Below are 23332 nucleotides of genomic sequence, written 5' to 3' on the forward strand. Positions count from 1 at the left end.
TTGCTTTTCCCAGCGGGGACATTGGGGTCCATAAAGTCAAGGTGGGAAGAATGAGACAAAGCAACCTATTCATGCAGGGATCTTCCAAAAGACAGAGCATCCCGAATATAATGTAGAGAGAAGAACCTTAACTGTTTTCACATGTACTGAGAGGAAGTGCCCTTAACTAAACTGTCTTGTACAGAGGCCCGAGAGTTCTACAGGTTTTCCTTCAAGGAAAGTGAAGATGGAAGGGGGAATGGAAAGGAGCTGGAGGAAGATCCAGGCTAAAAGAGCCATGTGAGACATCGGCTTGTCTTATGGTAGATTTTTGCCTGTTTGAATAAAAATCCAAGTAGTTACAATTATGTGGAAGTTCACCATGGCATTCTCTTGACACTTTGATTATCATTGTCATGGCACAGCTTCCATTTATTAGCCAGATGCAGAATATAAATAGTCCAAGTGGAGGGGAAAAAAAAAAACAAAACAAAAGACTGACAGAAAAAGACCATGCAGTTTTTCTAGGGGAAAACACAAGCATCTGAGTGGAAATTGTGGCTTAAATTAAATGACATCTGTAGTATGCCATCACAAATAATTGGGGAAATTTGCTCCTAATACTTGTTAGCATTTTACATATTCATTTTTTTCCCCTTGAGACCTGTACAAGGTGTGTCATGTAGTAGTGTGTCATATGGTTAGACACCATGAATAACCCAAGTGGGTGGCCAGTCCTTTTTGTTGTTTTTCTTGGTTTCCAGGCATGGTTTAAGTCCAGATTGAGACTCCCCAGTACTTCAAATTTGCTGATTTTGCTAGAGCAGGGTCTTTAAAGAGACACTGTCTGATAGATTTAGGATGGACTTTTTGGTTAATTCAAGAAAAGAAAGAAAGAAAAAAAATTACATCCTAATGGATGCAAGAAGCATATAAATGCAGTTCCCAAGTCTGCAAGCACTTACATGTGTTTTACTTCACAGAGGACAGTGATCTCAGGCGTGTGTTTTTGCTACTTGTGGGGATGTAACAGGGGTCCTATTTATTATGCCTTTAGAGTTTAATAGGTAATGTATGAAGGAAATGAACACAGAATCACAGAATCACCAAGGAAGAGACCTCAAAGATCATCAAGGCCAACCTGTCACCACAGACCTCATGACTAGACCATGGCACCAAGTGCTATGTCCAATCCCCTCTTGAACACCTCCAGGGATGGTGACTCCACCACCTCCCTGGGCAGCCCATTCCAATGGCTAATGACTCTGTCAGTGAAGAACTTTCTCCTCACCTCCAGCCTAAACTTCCTCTGGCACAGCTTGAGACTGTGTCCTCTTGTACTGGTGCTGGTTGCCTGGGAAACCACCATCCTCCTCCTGGCAACAACCACCCTTCAGGTAGTTGTAGACAGCAATAAGGTCTCCCCTGAGCCTCCTCTTCTCCAGGCTATACAACCCCAGCTCCCTCAGCCTGTCCTCACAGGGCTTGTGCTTGAGGCCTCTCCCCAGCCTCGTTGTCCTTCTCTGGACACACTTATATTTACTTTCTAAAAATAAAGCAATACAAGCAAAACAGAAGACAAAATGGTTTCGTTATGGTATTTAATAAGCATTACTAGTGCCAAATGAATTTGATCCAGTATGAAGCTGATCTCGGGTATTAAGCTATCACACTGACTCTTTTCCCAGTAAACACAGGAATAATTGAGTTATGTATTTTAATCTGCTATTACAAGAGCTCATTGGAACATCATTTGCATCAAAGGCTAATTTGATGAGTAGTCTGATGGTTTCTTCCAGCTCCTTTCTCATTGACTTGTAACTCCATATTTTTAATAGAATAGAATTAACCAGGCTGGAAAAGACCTTTGAGATCATCAAGTCCAACCCATCACCCAACAGCATCTAATCAAGTAAAGATGGCACTAAGTGCCTTATCCAGTCTTTTCATAAGCACTTCCAGTGATGGTGACTCCACATCTGTCTAGTAAAATCTTACTGCTCCATCCCACTTCCCAGGCACATTTTAAATTTTTTTTTTTATACAGGAAACACCAGTAATAATTTGGAAATTAAATCACTCACTAAAATGTGATTAAAGAATTATAAAAAAGCAGTGAAAGGAGAATGCAATATTTTAAGAGAGTAAAACAAAAACATGAAAAAGTACTTTGGCCACGGCAACCCCATGCAGAGCTACAGGCTGGGGTCAGAGTGGCTGGAGAGCTGCCAAACAGAGAAGGACCTGGGGGTGCTGATTGACAGCTGCCTAAACATGAGCCAGCAGTGTGCCCAGGTGGCCAAGAGGGCCAATGGCATCCTGGCCTGCATTAGGAGTAGTGTGGCCAGCAGGAGCAGGGAAGTCATTGTGCCCCTGTACTCAGCACTGGTTAGGCCACACCTTGAGTCCTGTGTCCAGTTCTGGGCTCCTCAGTTTAAGAAGGACATTGAGACTCTTGAACGTGTCCAGAGAAGGGCAACAAGGCTGGGGAGAGGCCTTGAGCACGGCCCTGTGAGGAGAGGCTGAGGGAGCTGGGATTGTTTAGCCTGGAGAAGAGAAGGCTCAGGGGTGACCTCATTGCTCTCTACAACTACCTGAAGGGTGGTTGTAGCCAGGAAGGGGTTGGTCTCTTCTCCCAGGCAACCAGCACCAGAACAAGGGGACACAGTCTCAAGCTGCGCCAGGGGAGGTTTAGACTTGAAGTGAGGAGAGAGTCGTTCGTCATTGGAATGTGCTGCCCAGGGAGGTGGTGGAGTCAACGTCCCTGGAGGTGTTCAAGAGGAGATTGGACGTGGCACTTGGTGCCATGGTCTAGTCATGAGGAAACAGGTTGGACTCAATGATCCTTGGGGTCTCTTCCAACCTTAGTTATACTGTGATACTGAACAAGAATAGAATAGAATTAACCAGGTTGGAAAAGACCTTTGAGTTCGAGTTCAACCTGTCATCCAACACCATCTAATCAACTAAACCATGGCACCAAGCGCCCCATCCAGTCTCTTCCTAAACACCTCCAGTGATGGTGACTCCACCACCTCCCTGGGCAGCACATTCTCTGTGAAGAACTTCCTTCTAACACCCAGCCTAAACCTTCCCTGGTACAGCTTGAGACTGTGTCCTCTTGTTCTGGTGCTGGTTGCCTGGGAAAAGAGACCAAGTCCCACCTGGCTACAACCTCCCTCAGGTAGTTGTAGAGAGCAATCAGGTCTCCCCTGAGCCTTCTCTTCTCCAGGCTAAGCAACCTCAGCTCCCTCAGCCTCTCCTCACAGGGCTGTGCTCCAAACCCCTCCCCAGCTTTGTTGCCCTTCTCTGGACACATTCCAGCAACTCAACATCTTTCCTTAACTGTGGGGCTGAGTATGGTAGCATGGTTGGGGATTTATTTTTTTTCTTGATGTATTTTTTTTTATTTACCTTCAAGTCAAATTCTCTTTTTTTTCTTTTGTGAGAACAAAGTGTTGGTGTTTATCCTCCAAGAACAGAATGCTTGTCCAGTCAGTGCCCATAATGTTCTGTTAATATTAGAATTGGCATTTCCGAAGGGAAAGGTAAAAATAATTAAGGCTGCTACTTTCTTCCGGAGGTGGAGATGAGAAGTGGGAACAGAAAGTTATTAAACACAACAGTCCCAGTATTCCACAAGTGGTAAATGTGGGTTACTGGCCTGCACTGCTGCAAGTGCAGTGTGAAGGCAGAAATAAAGTCGGTAGCTCGACGTTCATTTTATTTACAGAAATAAAACGCTAAGCACTGTTTTAATAACTGCAAATGACAGAGCCCATATATGTATTGTACATTCAATTTGAGTAGTCTAGACAGACTGTTTTCCAAGGAAAATACACTTTCATCAGTATTTGCTGTATGATTCATGGTGGTGAAGAGGCAAATAACTCTTTTTATGACTGGAAGTTGCTTTAACTTGCAGCCACAAGGAAACAAGTCAATGACCGGATGATAGTGGTGGAAAGTAGCATTTTATAGTAATAGAGGTCTACACCTTATGCTGAGTTGCAGGTTTTATTGCCATCCAGGGGTGGCAATGTATCACAAAACATTCTGCCATTGTTTACAAACAGCTAAAGGTGGTCTGTGTAATGGCTTGCAGTCCACAGGTTAGATTTGCAAAGCTCACAAGCTTACTCGGAAGCTCACAGGATCATTTGAAAGGTGTCCAGGCTGTCAGAAAACTGATTAGGTGCAAGTGCTTGTAAGCCTCTGTACGTGCCCCCAGTGTAAAGAGGACACACCAGCTCTACCTTTCATGCATAATGAATGGTTAGCAAAACATTAAAGGTAGCAGTTTTGCTGGCCTTGTGTTTCTTGTCTGACAAGGGATGTTGCACAGCTTCATACGTGCTTTGATTCGATTTATTTTATATCTCTAAGTAATTTGTGTAAAGGAAGAGGATTGTGCTTACAACTATCTTTTTACTGTCTGCTCCAAGTACAAAAAATGGGAATCTCTTCTCACTGTTGCAAGCCTCTGCAGATGAGGTGAAGGTTTTTCAAAGTGATTGGTGAGCAATTTCACTGGCTCCTGTTCTTGACTAGAGAAATTGTGGTAGGAGTAAGTCTGATTATTCACTGAGAAAGAACTCATGCTTTGTAAGGAAGATGTAAAAATGTGTATGAATCTAAACATTTTGATAGTATGCACCACAACAAAATATGTGGTGTGATAATGTAATGGTTGAGTACAGCAATCTAATTAGGAAAGATACCTGGAGAGGGGAGAGAAATGGCAGTTAATCTTGTTGATAAGGGCTTACCATCAATAAACTCTTCTGACTTCAGTACTGAAATGGTTTGTGGAAATATTATCACATAATCATATGGAGCAGAAGGAAACAGGTATTGTACTTTTAAATCATAATGCCTAAAATCTTTGTCCTAATAAATTCGAGGGTTCAAGTTTTAAACTAAACCTCCAGCTGACTCTACCAAAACCTCTGTGAAGTTATGTTTCTGAGCTGTATGACACAGTGCCGGACCTGTGAAAGGTTCAGGTGTGTCCTCCAGACCATACAGGTTGTACTGCAGTACTGCAGAGCTGCCAAACAGAAAGGGACCTGGGGGTGCTGATTGACAGCCACCTAAACATGAGCCAGCAGTGTGCCCAGGTGGCCAAGAAGGCCAATCAAGAAGAGTGGCCTGCATCAAGAAGAGTGTGGCCAGCAGGAGCAAGGAAGTCATTGTGCCCCTGTACTCAGCACTGGTTAGGCCACACCTTGAGTCCTGTGTCCAGTTCTGGGCCCCTCAGTTTAAGAAGGACATTGAGACACTTGAACGTGTCCAGAGAAGGGCAACGAGGCTGGGGAGAAGCCTCGAGCACAAGCCCTATGAGGAGAGGCTGAGGGAGCTGGGGTTGTTTAGCCTGGAGAAGAGGAGGCTCAGGGGAGACCTTACTGCTCTTTACAACTACCTGAAGGGTGGTTGTAGCCAGGAGGGGGTTGGTCTCTTCTCCCAGGCAATCAGCACCAGAACAAGAGGACACAGTCTCAAGCTGCACCAGGGGAAGTTTAGGCTCAAGGTGAGGAGAAAGTTCTTCACAGAGAGAGTTGTTAGCCATTGGAATGGGCTGCTGAGGGAAGCGGTGGAGTCTGTGGCACTTGGTGCCATGGTTTAGTCATGAGGTCTATGGTGGCAGGTTTGGACTTGATGATCTTTGGAGTTTCTTCCATCCTTGGTGATTCTGTAATTCAGTAGTTGTTAAAGTAAAAGTTTATGCTGGAGCTCTGTTCAGTTAGTGTGTGATCATAAGAGACTGAAGGGAACAAATGGAAATGTTGTCTTGAAGGTACCAAACTGATGAAGGGCATTTAAGCCATCCTCATGCTGGGCCATGAAGTATCAGCTACTTCACCTTGTGTATAGATGGCATTGAAGGACTCTGAAAGATCAGTTTAAGTATAGGCAGACATTTAAGTACCAAAATTCATTAGGAAAAGTGTTTCCTCTTGTACAATTCACCCAGTTGTTTAAATAGGTTGTTTTTGTAGAACCTAGAAAGTTCTCAGTAATCCATTGCAGGCTGATTGTGATAGCAACATGTAATCTGAGTGTTTGCATTTGCTGAAGAACATCCTGCTTTATGGAAACCATTGAAATCTCAGCGGGGGAAGAAATTCTCAAGCACTGGAGTCGATCTGTGTATCAGAAGTTACATCTTAGTACATATAATTTCACAGTGGTTGACCATCAGGTTAAAAATAGTATTGTTGACCACACACAGCAGAACAAGTTTTTTAAATTAAGATTCAGCAGTGCCATTAGCTACAGAATTACTGATGAAAGTCAGTGCTTAGAGTAAGCAGCAGCTAAGGGCTGGACTAATGATGGTAAATAACTCAGTCCTATGGAAGAGATAATGTCCCAGTGTAAGCTAGAACAGAACTGATTCAGTTCAGAGATTTTACTTTTCAGCTCAGTCTCTTCTAAGTGACTTCAGTTTCTGGACTTAATGGCCTATTTTTGCAGGCAGTGTTTGCTTCTAACTGTGATAATGCAAAATGTTTCTAGTCAGTACCAAGGATTGGTGTACAAAGGGGTTCTTGCTTATTCTTGTTCCTATGGACACCAAGGTCACTGCTAAAATAGAATAGAATAGAATTAAAAAGGTTGGAGAAGACTGTTTTGATCACAGAGTCCAACCTATCATCCAACACCATCTAATCTACTAAACCATGGCACCAAGCACCCCATCCAGTCTCTTCCTAAACACCTCCAGGGATGGTGACTCCACCACCTCCCTGGGCAGCCCATTTCAATGGCCAATCTCTCTTTCTATGAAGAATTTCTTCCTAACATCCAACCTAAACTTCCCCTGGCACAGCTTGAGACTGTGTCCTCTTGTTCTGGTGCTGGTTGCCCAGGAGAAGAGACCAACCCCCACCTGGCTACAACCACCCTTCAGGTAGTTGTAGAGACCAATAAGGTCTGCCCTGAGCCTCCTTTTCTCCAGGCTAAGTAACCCCAGCTCCCTCAGCCTCTCCTCACAGGGCTGTGCTCCAAACCCCTCCCCAGCTTTGTTGCCCTTCTCTGGACATGTTCCAGCAAGTTAACATCTTTCCTAAACTGAAGAGCCCAGAACTAGACACAGGACTAAAGGTGTCGCCTAACCAGTGCATAGGCACAGTTGGCTTGTTGTCAGGTGATGGTAGGCACAGTCTGATTTGTCACAAGCTCAATGTGCCAAGAATGCTATTCTGGGGGTCACATCACACAAGGCCCTCCTCAAGGTCAATGACCCAGCACCCTTACTCCTGCTGAATAGGCACTACTAAAACTGCAAGACCTGCCTTAGGTGGCTGCTCAGCCACAAGGCATCTTTCAGCAGCACTCTGGTGCAAAACAGGAAACCTCCCAAAACACTGTTTGAGACGTAAGTCCCTTTTTAGCTGGTTGCCCAGCCACCTCTGGTGCAACCAAATGTCCTTCTACATAAGGATGATGAAATTGCTGGAGAGGGGAAAAGCAGTATCCATGTCAAATGGGTTACTGAGCATACCTGAGCACGCTATGTTGCGGCAGTCAAGCCCTGTAGAGGTAGAGCAAAAAAAGTGAAACATTGAATGCTAAAAGGAGATTTCCACAGTTTGGAATGCAACACTTCACTTTTATTGCAGCATTTGCATTACTTACACATGCATACCTTGCTGTGAATTCACAACTCCAGTTGGACTTTTTGGTGGTTTCTTTGCTAAAGCGTGAATACCAAAAGCATAGATGTCCAATGCTCATACCAAAGTTCACTGTCTCGTGGTAGCTTGGTGCTGAGTTTGTACATTTTATCTGGAATCAGCTTTGGAGAGAAGCACTGTATATGAGACATTTGCATATTACAAGCCCACCTGTGGTCTGAGTTGGAAGGGGCCTTTAAAGATCACCTGGTCCAACTTGCCTGCCATGAGCAGGGACATCTTCCACTACACCAAGCTGCACAAAACCCCATCCAACCTGACCCTGAACACTTCTAATGATGGGCATCTACTGCTTCTTTGAGTATCTCAGCACCCTCATCATAAAAATGTCTTCCTTGTATATAAACCTACCCTATTGCAGTTTAAAACTGTTGCCCCTTGTTCTTATCACAGGCCCTGGTAAAATGTCTCCCTCCATCATTTTCTTAGGCCCCATTAATATATTGAAGGCCACAATGTTGTCTCTTGAGAAGCCTCTCAAGGCTGAACAGCCCTACCTCAGCCTTTCTTCATAGGAAAGGTGTTCCAGTCCAGTTTAAGCTGGATGTTAGGAAAAAGTTCTTCATAGAAAGAGTGATTGGCCATTGGAATGGGCTGCCCAGGGAGGTGGTGGAGTCACCATTACTGGAGGTGTTTAGGAAGAGACTGGATGGGGTGCTTGGTGCCATGGTTTAGTTGATTAGATGGTGTTGGGTGATAGGTTGGACTCGATAATCTCAAAAGTTCTCTTCCAACCTGGTTAATTCTCTTCCCTGCCCCTCTTCCCCTCCCCCCTTTCCTCCCTTTGCCCTCTTCCCCCTCTGGATTCACTCTAAGAGGTCAGTATCAGTCTTGTACTGGGGAACCCAGATCTGGATGCAATACTTAAGGTGGGGTCTTAACCATATAGGTCCAACATTTTGGTGAAGACCCTCTTGTTCCACTCATTCAAGTGAGTCTTATCAGCTCCCAGCAGACCTGGCTTCTTAGACGTAGATCCATGATCATAGAAGCCATAACAGAAGTATTCACACTACAGAACATGAACCATATCTGACACAGGTCATTGATCTGGCATCACACTAAGTACTGGTTGAGTTGATTAGATGGTGTTGGGTGATAGGTTGGACTTGATGATCTGTGAGGTCTTTTCCAACCTGGTCTGGTCTGGTCTATTCTATTCTACTCTGAAACAGGTTATATGTAATTATTTTTTCTTTTTTTGGTAGGGAAAAGGAGTTACACAGAATCACAGAATGTTAGAGGTTGGAAGGGACCTCCAGAGATCATCGAGTCCAACCCCCTAGCCAGAGCAGGATCACCTAGGGTAGTCCACACAGCAATACATTCAGGCAGGTTTTGAAAGTCTCCAGAGAAGGAGACACAACCCCCTGGGGCAGCCTGTTCCAGTGCTCTGTCACCCTCACTGTAAAGAAGTTTCTCCTCATGCTGAGCTGAAAGCTGTGTTCGAGTTTGTATCCACTGATACAAATCCAAGTGTTTAAGGTTTAAAACCTGATGTTTACCAAACATTATCCATGTACCAAAAAATCAGTGTCGACTCACATTGGGGTGGAACACAAGCAGGTAGGTAGGTGTCATAAGCAAGTAGTAGGTGTCCAGGCATCTGGCTGCAGAGAGTGCTGGAGCCTGGCACTTGAGATGCAGGGTAGTAGGGACAACTCCTGCAGTAGGTGTGAGCAGATCGACTATCTGCCTAACCTGGTGGCCAGACTGAAGGATGAGGTTGCTAGACTTAGAGATGTAAGGGATTGTAGAAGGGAGATGAACCTGAGTAACCAGGCTCTGCAGGCTCCCCCAGCTGAGGCTGGTTATCCAAAAAGCAGAGGGGAATGGATGCAGGTTCCTCTCAAAAGACACAAGGTTAAACCTCCTTGCCTCCCATCACCTTCCCTACTGCCCTTGGAAAACAAGTACAGGGCATTGGAGGTCGAGGGTGAGGTGATTCTGATGCCGAAGGACACACCATCTGGGGTTTTCCCTGAGGCAAAACAGCCTAAGGTTAAACAGCCCAAGGTTAACAGCCTTCCCCTGGCATCAGGACTTGCTCCCTTAAAAAAAAGAAGAGGGCAATTGTTATTGGTGATTCCCTCCTGAGGGGAACAGAGGGCCCCATATGTTGGCCAGACCCTACTCACAGGGAAGTTTGTTGCCTCCCAGGAGCTAAGGTTAGAGATGTTACCCAAAGGCTGCCTAGTCTGGTGCAGCCCTCTGACTGCTATCCCTTAATAGTTATGCAGTTAGGGAATGCTGATGTTGCAACCAGAACTCCCTGAAGGGAGGTTGTAGCCAGGTGAGGGTTGGTGTCTTCTCCCAGGCAACCAGCACCAGAACAAGAGGACACAGTCTCAGGCTGCACCAGGGGAGGTTTAGGCTGGAGGTTAGGAAGAAGTGTTACACGGACAGAGTGATTGCCCATTGGAATGTGCTGCCCGAGGAGGTGGTGGAGTCGCCATCACCGGAGATGTTTAGGAGGAGACTTGATAGGGTGCTTGGTTGCCATGGTTTAGTTGATTAGGTGATGTTGGATGATAGGTTGGACACAATGATCTTGAAGGTCTCTTCCAACCTGGTCTGGTCCTTCTATTCTATTCTATTCTATTCTATTCTATTCTATTCTATTCTATTCTATTCTATTCTATTCTATTCTATTCTATTCTATTCTATTCTTTCAACCAGTCTTAAATCTTTCTAATTGCTAATGTACAATATTTCATATAATTTAAGTCTGAGGGGGAAAAAGTGATTTGTTTTGGGCATAACTCTAGAATACTTTATGAAATTAATTGTGTCAGAAGAGAAAATGCAAATATCAATGTCCAGTATATCTAGTCAGGATAGAATCTGTAGTCTATACCTGCAGTGTTGAAGTTTGTTAGTGTTTCTTTGAATTCTTGTTAATATTTTCTGGTTTGTTTTTTTCCCCCACAGCTCTTCGTTGCAGTCTCCAGTTTCTTGGAAACATTGCAGCAGGAAATGTAGATTCCCAGAACAGCATTTGGAAGTGTGCTTTCCCAGATCTCTTCTTGTAAGAATGGATGAGAGTTTTTCTTCTAATGTAATTTCTGTGGCTGTGTTCAAATCATTTATATGTTGTAGTTGTGCCTTTGGTGAGAACAGGACAGTGGAGACCATATCCAGTAGATGTGTTTGTTTTCTTTGTCAGTCAGCCACACAGGTCAGGACCTTTAAAAACCTGCTTGTTCTAAACTAACTGAAAATTGATTTAATTTAATAGAAACTGGAAGAAAACTTTGCTGCTGTGCAGACCTGTCAGTATTTGTGGATACAAAAGTGACTTAGTCTTCGTGACTTCCCAGTCCTTTTGTCCCCCTCCTAACCTCACCAGCATATCTTCCTGGAGGTTTGATGGCCCCTGTGTAATGAAGTATTGCACAAACAATATCATTGGTGTGATTTCATAATGAACTTTGTAACAAAGACACGTTCAGTCAATTTGATAATCGTTCCAGGTGTGGTTTTGGAGTCTTCTTGAGAGCACTAGATGTAGAATCATAGAATCAATAAGGTTGGAAGAGATTTCAAAGATCATCAAGTCCAACCTGTCACCCAAGACCTCATGACTACTAAACCATGGCACCAAGGGCCACATCCAGTCCCCTCTTGAACACCTCCAGGGACGGTGACTCCACCACCTCCCTGGGCAGACCGTTCCAACAGCTAATGACTCTCTCTGTGAAGAACTTTCTCCTTACCTCCAGCTTAAACTTCCCCTAGTGCTGCTTGAGACTGTGTCCTCTAAAAAGACCTTAAAAAAACCTCCTGAAAAGTCCTCTGGAAAGACCTTGTGATAATAGAAGAAGGTTATTATTATGGTTTCACCCAACTTCTAGACCTCCATTTAGCAGGGAGGTCATTCTGCCCCTGTACACTGCACTGGTTAGGCTGCACCTCAAGTACTGTGTCCAGTTCTGGGCCCCTCAGTTTAGGAAGGAGGTTGACTTGCTGGAACGAGTCCAGAGAAGAGCAACAAAGCTGGGGAGGGGTTTGGAGCACAGCCCTGTGAGGAGAGACTGAGGGAGCTGGGGTTGCTTAGCCTGGAGAAAAGGAGACTCAGGGGTGACCTTATTACTCTCTACACCTACCTGAAGGGAGGTTGTAGACAGACAAATGTTGGTCTCTTCTCCCAGGCAGCCAGCACCACAACAAGAGGACACAGTCTCAGGCTGCGCCAGGGGAGGTTCAGGCTGGATGTTAGGAAAAAGTTCTATACAGAGAGAGTGATTGCACATTGGAATGGGCTGCCTGGGGAGGTGGTGGAGTCGCCATCATTGGAGGTGTTCAGGAGAAGACTTGATGGGGTGCTTGGTGCCATGGGTTAGTTGTTTAGGTGGTGTTGGATTGGTTGATGGGTTGGACGTGATGATCTTGAAGGTCTCTTCCAACCTGGTTTATTCTGTGTATTCTATGTATTCTATTAGTTTCATAAATTGCCTGCTAAGTTTGACATTCATCTAGGAACTGGATGGTTTTCGTTTCAAGTCGTATCTATCTCCTTTAGTGACAAGCTCATGATTCTCTTGAAAGCAAGCAAAGATGAACAATTCAATGAGGTGAATTAGCCACTACTCTGTTTTTCTGGAACCAGTTTTAACTTACTCTCTTAACTCTTTGTTTTCTCTTGAAGGACATGCTTAACGTACAGTGATGAGAAGGTTATTGCCTATTGTTGTATGGTCCTGTTCACCTGCCTTAATTCAGAGAAAGTGAGAGAATTACTGGATCCTGAGAACTTGACCGTGGCTGTTCATGTGCTGAAAGTCTACAAAGAGCAGTTGGAGTCTGAGTGGTCGTATGTATCTTTAGATTCCTTTCCCCCACCCCCTATTACGTTCTTTTCAAGGGTAAATCTCTGTATTAAAATGTCTGTATGTGTGACAAAGCTAAGTACTAAATGCCAATCCCATTAGAAGTACCTAATTCAGTATGAAGATAATTTTCATGACACTTTCATAGGCTGTTTTGATTGCTGCTAGAAGGAAATGAGATTTTTGTGGAGAATTTAGACAGGAATTTAAAAATCATGTTTTTTTAGAATGATACAGGTATCTAGAATGCAAAATAATTTATCCCTGTGTACTATTGGGGTTTGGGTTTTGGGGTTTGGTTTTTTTTGAGAAATTTAAAACTAAATTTAATGCAGAATACTTTTGCAGACTTTGGTTAATGGATCATGCAACAAAGACTTGTGTGAGTAATGCTTCTAGGTACTACATGAAAAGTGAGGAGGTTTTTATTGTTGTTTTTGTTGCTGGTTTGGGTTTTTTTGGTAATAGATCTGTTGTCTAGTGCAACATGCAATCATTTTTATACCAAAAGACCAGATGTTTTGTTTGTGAATCCTGCACATTGCAGACTTCAAACTCACCATATCAGTAGTTTTATTTGCCACGTCTCCCATCATGCAGTTTTTCTGGAATGTGTCCAGAGAAGGGCAACAAAGCTGGGGAGGGGTTTGGAGCACAGCCCTGTGAGGAGAGGCTGAGGGAGCTGGGGTTGCTTAGCCTGGAGAAGAGGAGACTCAGGGGTGACCTTATTGCTTTCTACAACTACCTTAAGGGAGGTTGTGGACAGACGGAGGTTGGTCTCTTCTCCTGGGCAACCAGCACCAGAACAAGAGGACACAGTCTCAAGCTGCACCAGGGGAGGTTCAGGCTGGATGTTAGGAAGAAGTTCTTCATAGAAGGAGAGATTGCCCATTGGAATGGGCTGCCTGGCGAGGTGGTGGAGTCACCATCCCTGGAGGTGTTTAGGAAGAGACTTGATGGGGTGCTTGATGCCATGGTTTAGTTGATTAGATAGTGTTGGATGATAGGTTGGACTCGATGATCTCAAAGGTCTCTTCCAACCTGGTTAATTCTCTTCTATTCTGTTTCATTGAGCTTTCATCTTTTTAGCTAATGGTCATTCTTGTAAATATTGTGGTCAGTTATGGATTTAAGAAGTGTTCTGCCCTCGTCAGCAAGGGTACGATACAGTTAATTGTTATATGGTGCATTCTCAGGAAAAACAAACAAACAAAAGGATGGTTTGTATGTTTTTGTAGCATTCTTTTGAAAGTCATGTTTAAATGCCAAATTTAATGAGGAAAAATTCTCAGGGTTTTCCCAGTTATTTGGAAGGTCTCTAAACAGAGTGAAGATGATTGAATGCAAAGCAAATGTCATTTCATACCTTGCTACTGTATTGAAAAAATTAATTTGTTTGTGTCTGAGCTTTTTTCATAACCACATCATTTTGCTGAGGACAGAAGTAGTTTTGAGACAGCAAATTTGAAAGTTTTAGGGTCAGGCAAGCAGAGTTCCATTTCAAAAGTGACAAACGAAGCCTTTAGTTTTGTCATCTCTCAATATAAAAATGTGAAAGATTACTGTTTGGGTAATTATCTTGATTAGCCTTCATTTTCATTATGTATTGAAGCTGCACTGAAATTTTGGCTGAGATATGAAAACCAGAAAGGGTTGGAAGAGATTGTTGTGATGTTAAATTTTGTATTTTGAAGGTAATAGCAGGAAAAAAGCAGCATCAAAATAAAGGTTGAGGTATCCTTTTCCCAGGTCTAGTTTTCTTGCATTGTACTTTGACTAGTTAAGGCTCAAAGCCCATTATCAGTTTTTCCAGCTGAAAGAAAAGCAATGATTTTGAAGTTTAAGCTGCTTAGCATTTTATATAATTGTCCTGAACCAAGTTGCAGTTTGAAGGGGGGACTTCAGCCTAGTCCTTGACTGCAAAGACTGAAAGTAAAATAAATTACCATTGGATACAAAAAGAAAAATAACAAGGTCTATATAATTCATTGGATTGAAAATGGGTTTATAGAGAAAAGGCATAAACAGTTCTTTCTCTCTTTTCTTATTCCTGTCACTTCTGCTTGCAACTTGCCTCTCTCTCTCCTTCGGCCTTGCCAGGGTACCTCTGTTTTGACTGCTGTGTGAGGTAACCGGGAGGGAGGAGGGGAGGAGGTGAATGGGTCCTCTGGATCTGTCCATGGGGATTATGAGGAGCTTCTGTTTTGTTTATAAATTGTGTGTGTGTATATATATAGAGAGAGAGAGATAAATATTGTGTGTATATAGAGAGAGTCTATTTTGTACATTTTCATAGCATTTCATATTTCTAGATTGTATTTTGCCTGTAAATACAGCTTCATTTACTTCCATCCCAAACTGAGCTAAGTCTGGCAATTTTATTTTGGGGGGTCATTCTCTCAAATTAGTTGGGGGATAATTTCAACCTACAACATTCAGAAAGGAAACTCCATAGCAAACTGTCAGCCCATGGCTTGGACAGGAGCACACTGCGTTGGGTTAGGAACTGGCTGGAGGGCCGAGCCCAGAGAGTGGTGGTGAATGGTGCCACATCCAGCTGGCAGCCAGGCACTAGTGGTGTGCCCCAGGGATCAGTGCTGGGCCCCATGCTCTTTAATATCTTTATTGATGATCTGGATCAGGGCATTGAATCCATCATCACCAGATTTGCAGATGACACCAAGCTGGGGGCAGGAGTTGATCTGCTGGATGGTAGAGAGGCTCTGCAGAGGGACCTTGACAGGCTGGACAGATGGGCAGAGTCCAAGGGCATGAGATTGAAGTGCCGGGTTCTGCACATTGGCCACAGCAACCCTATGCAGTGCTACAGGCTGGGGTCAGAGTGGCTGGAGAGCAGCCAGGCAGTGAGGGACCTGGGGGAACTGGTTGACAGCCAGCTGAACATGAGCCATTTTCATAGCATTTCATATTTCTAGATTGTATTTTGCCTGTAAATACAGCTTCATTTACTTCTATCCAAACTGAGCTAAGTCTGGCAATTTTATTTTGGGGGGTAATTCTCTCAAATTAGTTGGGGAATAATTTCAACCTACTACATTCAGAAAGGAAACTCCATAGCAAACTCCTGGCCAAGCTGTCCGCCCGTGGCTTGGACAGGTGCACTCTGTGCTGGGTTAGGAACTGGATGGAGGGCTGAGCCCAGAGTGTGGTGGTGAATGGTGCCACATCCAGCTGGCAACCAGTTACTAGTGGTGTGCCCCAGGGATCAGTGCTGGGTCCTGTCCTGTTCAATATATTTATTGATGACAAGGGGTTAAGTCCACCATTAGTAAGTGCTGGGTGCTGCACTTCGATCACAACCACCCCATGTAGTGCTATAGGCTCGGGACAGAGTGGTTGGAGAGCAGCCAGGCAGAAAGGGACCTGGGGGTACTGGTTGACAGCCAGCTGAACATGAGCCAGCAGTGTGCCCAGGTGGCCAAGAAGGCCAATGGCATACTGGCCTGCATCAGGAATAGTGTGGCCAGTAGGAGCAGGGAAGTAATTCTGCCCCTGTACTCAGCACTGGTTAGGCCACACCTTGAGTCCTGTGTCCAGTTCTGGGCTCCTCAATTTAAGAAGGACATTGAGACTCTTGTCATGGCTGAGGGTTGTTTAAATAGCAAAATACATTATTTCTTCATGTTAGATTTCCCTTCTTAAAAAAAAAGTTATTTCCATGCTATGGAATGAAGGAACCTGTTATTTATATATTATAGTACATGTAGTATCTGTGGTCTGCTTGGTGCAGAATGGGAGATAAGAAATTAACATTTTTACAACCTCTTTTATTTTTACAAAAACAATTTGGTACAAGAGGTTTATTTTTCATATTTTCAGTGGAATTCTGTTAGTGTGCACCACTGCTTATGCAACAGTGTGGTGCTTTGAGCCTTAACTGGGATTTAAGAGCTCAGATGGGGGGCAAGACTGAGAATCCCTCCCCCGTTCTCCCTGACTCCCAATAGAGGGGAAAAAAAATAGGGAAGGGGGCAAGTCCACTGAGAAATAATTTTGGAGTTGGTTTGGAAGTAGAGAGGAAAAAAAATTTCTTTAAACAATATATTTATATATATATATATATTTATCTTTAAACAGTGTATGTATATATATAAAACAATAACAGGAAGGGTTCACAAGGGTAAGGAACAAGGATGGATGGGGAAAATATGAATACAAAACCAGTCCTTTGAAGAGGCTTGGATGCAGCAGGGAGAGGACCAGGCCTGACCATGTGGTAGAGAAGCAGGAAGCCAGCAGCAACTGTCTTTTGTCCCTGCAAGGCAGAAGTAAAAAGAGAGCAATGGCTGCAGTGTCCTCCTTTGTATAGGCTTGCTGGACAGGAAGGTTGAGTGGAACAGACTGACTCAGTTCCCCAGGGGGGAAATGCCCTCCAGGGAGAGCAAGGCTCTCACAGGTCCTCCCCCTTCCTGCTTTCAGGATGGGCATAACCCATCACAAACTGATTCAAATGAAGTTGTTTGGGTTTTGGGGGTTTTGGAGGGTATTTTTTGGTTTTCTTTCTGGTTTGGTTATGATTTTTCTGTCCTTTTTTCCCCTTTCTTTTTCTCCCCTCTTCCAGTTAGCCATAGGTCAGTGTATTACACTAATGTAAAACTTTTATCTTAGACCATACAGTCATGTCATGAGCCTTCTTGATGCATTTTTGTGTAGTTAGATATTAGGAAGGGCCTGCATAGTTAGTGGCCTTGTTACAAGTAGAGCAGTCATTGTAAAGCCTGGCAATGTAGTTGCTTTGTTGTGCCTTTTATCAAATCATCAAGATTTTTTATTTTCCTTCTTGTTATCTCAGCAGAATTAGTGAAGTGTACATTCTATAGGCAACAAGTTGGTCTTAGTTTAGCTTCAATTACAGAGAACAAATTTGGATTCTGGTGTATTGCTGCTCTTGCTTCGATGTCCACTTTTGCCATTGCATATTTTGTATCTATATATATATATATATATATACACACTGCAGGAAGGGCATTGAGGAGCTAGTTAGTGTGTCCAGTGAAGGCCAGCAAGGCTGGTGAAAGGCCTGGAGCACATGGCATATGAGAAGTGTCTGAGGGATCTGGGGTTGTTCAATCTGGAGAAGAGGAGGCTGAGAGAAGACCTCATTGCTCTCTACAGCAAACTGAAGGTAGGCAGGAGCAAGGAGGGGGCAGCCTCTTCTCCTTGGAGACAAGTGACAGAACTAGATGAAATGGTTTCAAGCTGTGTCAGGGGAGGCTCAGGCTGGATATTAGGAAATAATTCTTCACTAAAAAGGTTCTCAAACTGAAATTGTCTGCCTGGGGCAGTGGTTGACCCTGGGAGTATTCAAGCAGCGTGTGGACCTTGTGCTTGGGGCCATGGTTTAGTGCTGACCCTTCAGTGCTGTGCCGAGGGTTGGACTTGGATGATCTTTGAGATCTCTTCCAACCAGATATATTCTCTGATTCTGTTATCTTCCTGGTTTGCACTAATTCTTGGTTCATTACTGAAGCACCCTTTTTCCCTCTTCTTTCTGATAGGGAATGTATGTGTGAAATGTAGTCAGATGGAAATGCGTGAAAAGATTTCTGTCTGTTTTCTTATGAAGTCCAAGCTATGCTTTGGATGCCTTTCTGGCTGGATTGCAGAGAAAACACTTTGTCAGTAACTCATTGCAAATTTGGAGCTGTATTCAGCTCTCACTGGAGTACATGTCGCTAGGATTGCTTGAATGGGTTTACATAGCCTTGATGTTTGCACCAGAGCCAGTACTCTGCTATAAAGATTTGCATCCCTTGTGCCACAGCTAACGAAGTGCACAGCAACCATGCTAAACCAGCTGTTAGGACTTTGTATGCCTGAGCTGAAGTACAAACTGTATTTCTTCCAGAAGCTTATGCTCACTGCTAAACTTATAAATTGCTGAAATTAAGATATTCTTCCTTTTGAAAATGTTACTTGCTTCTTGCCTGCCTTCTTGTCTCTCAGCTGCAGTATCTGGTTTCATATTACACTGACTAAAAAGAAAATGCTACATGTGTTTGTTCCTCTTGGCTGGGATTTCTTGCTATCAAATGCTGGGTTTAGATACTGAGAGTCTTTCCTTGAGTTACCAGGTGAGTTTTGCTGATAAACAAAAATGTTACTCACTGTTTTATTCCCTTTTCTTTTACTGCCCACTGAAATTTACGACTTACTGTTCCTCTGGGTTAGTATCCAGTGAATTCCATGAATAAACAATTATGATGCTGAAGTTATTTTTGCAGTTGCTGCCCTGAACATTTAGGACAGAGAGAGGACATTGGCTGAAGTGTAGACCCTCCCACAGTGTCCTCAGTATTCTAGTCATGTTGCACATGTTGGGTTTTCCACTTTTCACCCATCACAGAAGGGCAAGCACTTCTTTAAAATCCTTTTCCAGTGAATTGGTAATTCCTCCCCTGTTCAAGATCTCACGTGAGTGTTCATAGTCCAGTTTTCTGTCTTGAGGCTGAAGAAGTCCTAGGGGTAGTTCAGGAGGAACCTCTTTCTAAGTGTGACACCTTCAGCTTCTCCCTCCTGTCTCACAGCAGTTCTGTAGGGAGATTTGATCATGAAATTTGAAATTATTCTGAGCATTCCTCAGAGCTCCTTTTTTAGATGCAGCTGTTAGTAGAGGACCTTTTTGCGGTTGCTCTTGTGTCTGCCACAAGCTCCTCTCTCAGTTACAGGCTGTGGAGGAAGCATCTTCAACAGAACATAGCTTTCTGGAATTTTCCTGTCATGTTAGCATGGGGCATGCTATGAGCTAAGACACAGCTAATCCATTGAAAAAGGAAGTCAGTTCTATAAGGATTGCCCAGGTCAAATTTTGTATTCAATCCTTGTATGCTCATACCTGTTTACCCAGACCAGGTACTTTCAAGGCTCGTTTGTTTTAGCTTGTTGTTACTTGTAAGCATCAGAAATATTTCTGTCTCTGAATTCTGTGAAGTTGCAGAATGCAATTCATGTGTTTAATAAATATTCCCTTGATTTAAATACTGATACATCCTCCTCTTTATGTTCTAGAAGCTTGATCTTCTAAATGACTCCCATATTTTTTTGAATGTTGCTGCTTTTGCCATTTGCAATACTAGATGCTGAATGGCATTTTAAAATAGTATTAATTAACATATATTAGACAATGCATTTTTAAACAGCATCTAAAATTCTAGTCAACACAGCTCCTGAACTTGTTTCAGGCTAGCAATCCTGTAATCTTGAATACTAGGACCTATTCTGAGTTTGCTGCTTGCTAGTCTGACTTCCAAGAGCAATTATCTGAAGAGACAGATTGTGTATCTCCAACTGAGGTTCTTCAAAACATTGCCTGACTGGCTGTATGCCCCTTTGTTTTGTAGCTTTTGGCTAAAATGTTAGAACAAGAAGAAACTGGCAGTTTTCAGCACTGAAAGCCATTGAAACTTACCTGTCTTGTCCTGAATGCCTGGATCTGTAGTTGGGCTTGCCGAGTGCCCAGAGCTTGCTGCACTCACAAAGTTGCAGGCATGTGGTATTTCAGAGCACACTTCAAAGCCTGTGAAGCCTTGATTTATGCTGTACACTAATTAAATGATCCTATCTCCTTAAGAGTTCAGTTTTCCTCTAGAAATCATGTTCTTTGCAACATGCAGCACCAGAACAAGAGGACACAGTCTCATGCTGTGCCAGGGGAAGTTTAGGCTGGAGGTGAGGAGAAAATTCTGCACAGAGAGAGTTGTTAGACTTTGGAATGTGCTGCCCAGGGAGGTGGTGGAGTCACTGTCCCTGGAGGTGTTCAACAGGGGATTGGACGTGACACTTGGTGCCATGGTCTAGTAGTCATGAGATGTTGGGTGACAGGTTGGACTTGATGATCTTTGAGGTCTTTTCCAACCTTACTGATTCTACAATTCTGTGGTATCTTGACCATATAAGCAAATATACTTAATTCCTAAGCTAATTCTCTTTTTCTGGCACTGCTCTCTTTCAGCAGCTGCTGCCTGCCAAAGGATGCTATCAGGTAGCTGGATGTATTCTTCCTTTAGGAGAAAGTGCTGAAGTACACTCTTCAGGAACTAAAAAATATATCCCAGTAAATCTGTTTGTAGGTGTTCAAGAGGGGATTGGATGTGGCACTTTGTGCCATGGTCTAGTAGGCATGACATCTTGGGTGACAGGTTGGACTTGATGATCTTTGAGGTTTTTTCCAACCTTGTTGATTCTATGATTCTATATGGTTACTATCATGGTTTGAAGAGACCTGTCTGACAAGCTCCCTTATAGTTCCATGGGAAGAATATAGACAGGTGGGGGCTGGTCTCTTCTCCCAGGCAACTTGTGACAGAACAAGAGGACACAGTCCCAAGCTGTGCCAGCAGAGGTTTAGGCTGGATGTTAGGAAGAAATTCTTCATAGAGAGAGTGATTTGCCATTGAAATGCGCTGCCCGGGGAGGTGGTGCAGTCACCATCACTGGAGGTGTTTAGGAGGGGACTCGATGGGGTGCTTGGTGCCATGGTTTAGTTGATTGGATGGTGTTGGATGATAGGTTGGACGCAATGATCTCGGAGGTCTCTTCCAACCTTCTTTCCTATTCCATACTATTCTATTCATAAGCAGTCCCCCTTGTCCCTTGTGTAGTATGCTGAGAGGCTTGCCACGCACTGCCATTAATTAATTAATCAAATTTCCTCCAGAAAAATATTTTTCTTAAAACATGCAGGAAGCTATGCCTTAGGCACTGGGAAATTGTGGCACCTTTAAACTAAAGTCATTGCCTCAGTGTTTCCCCACACATCCGCTCCCTCTCAGGCTTGTATTAATCAGCAGCAGAAAAGCATGTCACACAGTTTAGAAGCTACTGTATTTAGAAGAGAAACCAACACAGAACGCCACGAGATCTATTTTAGAACATTGAACCTGCAAACATGTGTGTTTTGTAAAATAATTAGGAAAAAGCAGTACAAAATTACATTGTAATTTATCCTAACCGAGACCGATGTGTGTTCTAAAAGCTGTTTATTTTAGAAATACTTTGGTTATTCCATTAGATGAGAGCATAGCTTGTGTCATCAGTTTTTCCAAGGGTGTGCATTGGGGCAGTGTAGCTACTATGGCAAGAAAAAACAGGTTGTATTTTTGATTCCTGAAGAGCAAGGACAAAACCTCTCCATTTTAAAATGAGAGGCGTAATAGGCCTTTTGGCTTTCAGGAAAGCGATATTAAGCGTGTGGTCAGCTGTTTGGCATTGAAAGTAAGATTTTTCTGAACACTGACTTTCTCTTTTGGAAACCACAGCTCAATGATGACTGTAAAGATTAGGATGTGGGGGCTCCCACTCCCCATTTTTTGCCTTTGGTTATTTTGTCATTTCTTATGGAAAGAAGAGTGGACAGAAATCAGTGTTCCTGTGGCAAGGAGTCTTGCCTGTGGGCATGGATTTAAAAGGCAAAGATGAAACTCCTCAGTAGAGTGCTTGTTGCTTAATTGGCATGCATGTGGTGGAGAAAACAGAAAATGTAACATTTCCCCCTCCACTACCCTTCCCCCCCCTCCCCCCCCCCCCTTTTATTTCTCTCCCTTTTGGGCTGACAACTCTGTCTATTATCTCTGACAGTTTAGGGTGTCCCCCACCCTCTTCTTCTACTACCCAGAAAATAGTTCTTATTTCTAATTCCAGGAAAGTTGGAGTTTCATTGCAGGTTCCAAGTTCAGCTGTGGTTTTAAGTTGTACTGACAATTGTAAAAGTTTCCTTAATTGTGGAGATCTGACTAGCTTCTACTTTTTGTTTGCAGTAGCAGTGTATTGGCACAGATCTCCTCATTGTTCTAAATCCCAACTTCACATGTTTGTTTATGTTGTCACCTCATTCTTCTTGTATATTTCATGGAGAGGAGGAAGTAGGACCTTATTCTATGGCTAACCATCTTCCAGTTTTTTGTTGGTAGCTCTTCAGGAAATAAAAAACCTATTCCAAGTTTGCACATAAGTAAAAATAAGTCTCTCTTTACTGCCTTTCAGATGTAGCTATCAAAAGGAATGGGAGTGTTTTCTGAATCAGAGAAATATTGCAGATAGTCCTGCCTGTACCAGGAACAGTGTGGCCAGCAGGAGCAGGGAGTTCATTATCACCCTGTACACCACACTGGTTAGGCCACACCTTGAGTGCTGTGTCGAGTTCTGGGCCCCTCAGTTTAGGAAAGATGTTGAGTTGCTGGAACATGTCCAGAGAAGGGCAAAAATGCTGGTGAGAGGTTTGGAGCACAAGCCCTATGAGGAGTGGCTGAGGGAGCTGGGGTTGCTTAGCCTGGAGAAGAGGAGGCTCAGGGAAGACCTTATTGCTGTCTACGACTACCTGAATGGAGGTTGTAGCGAGGAGGGGGCTGGTCTCTTCTCCCAGGCAACCAGCACCAGATCAAGAAGACACAGTCTGAAGCTGTGCCAGGGGAGATTTTGACTGGATGTTAGGAAGAAATTCTTCACAGAGAGCCCATTGGAATGGGCTGCCCGGGGACGTGGTGGAGTCACTGTCACTGGAGGTGTTTAGGAGGAGACTTGATGGGATGCTTGGTGCCATGGCTTAGTTGATTAGATGGAGTTGGGTGGTAGGTTGGACGCGATGATCTCGAAGGTCTCTTCCAACCCGGTCTGGTCTGTGCTATTCTGTGCTATTCTATGCTATTCTAACTTGGTCTTCTAGACCTGAGAGTTGACTTGAAGGACAGTAGCATGACCTGTAAGGAGGATGGATCCTCATTATGGATAATGCCTTTTGAAAATGGAAGGATGTTCACTTTTGTGTTTGATTTCTGCTCAGAAGAGGGTTATTGTGATGCGTGATAC

The 23332-nt window shown here is 43.6% G+C and overlaps 1 protein-coding gene across 1 annotated transcript in view; it reads left to right on the plus strand.

Moving 5' to 3' along the window:
* The window catches only part of ATXN10 (ataxin 10), a 134425-nt gene that overhangs the window by 26594 nt on the left and 84499 nt on the right, over window positions 1–23332 (plus strand). The window contains exons 4-5 of the mRNA XM_054173835.1: window positions 10611–10707; window positions 12328–12492. Coding sequence (XP_054029810.1) covers window positions 10611–10707; window positions 12328–12492 — 262 coding nt within the window. The remainder of the gene's footprint in view (window positions 1–10610; window positions 10708–12327; window positions 12493–23332) is intronic.

This window comes from Dryobates pubescens, chromosome 27 (assembly GCF_014839835.1).
Source record: "Dryobates pubescens isolate bDryPub1 chromosome 27, bDryPub1.pri, whole genome shotgun sequence".
In the NCBI taxonomy this organism is placed as follows: domain Eukaryota; kingdom Metazoa; phylum Chordata; class Aves; order Piciformes; family Picidae; genus Dryobates; species Dryobates pubescens.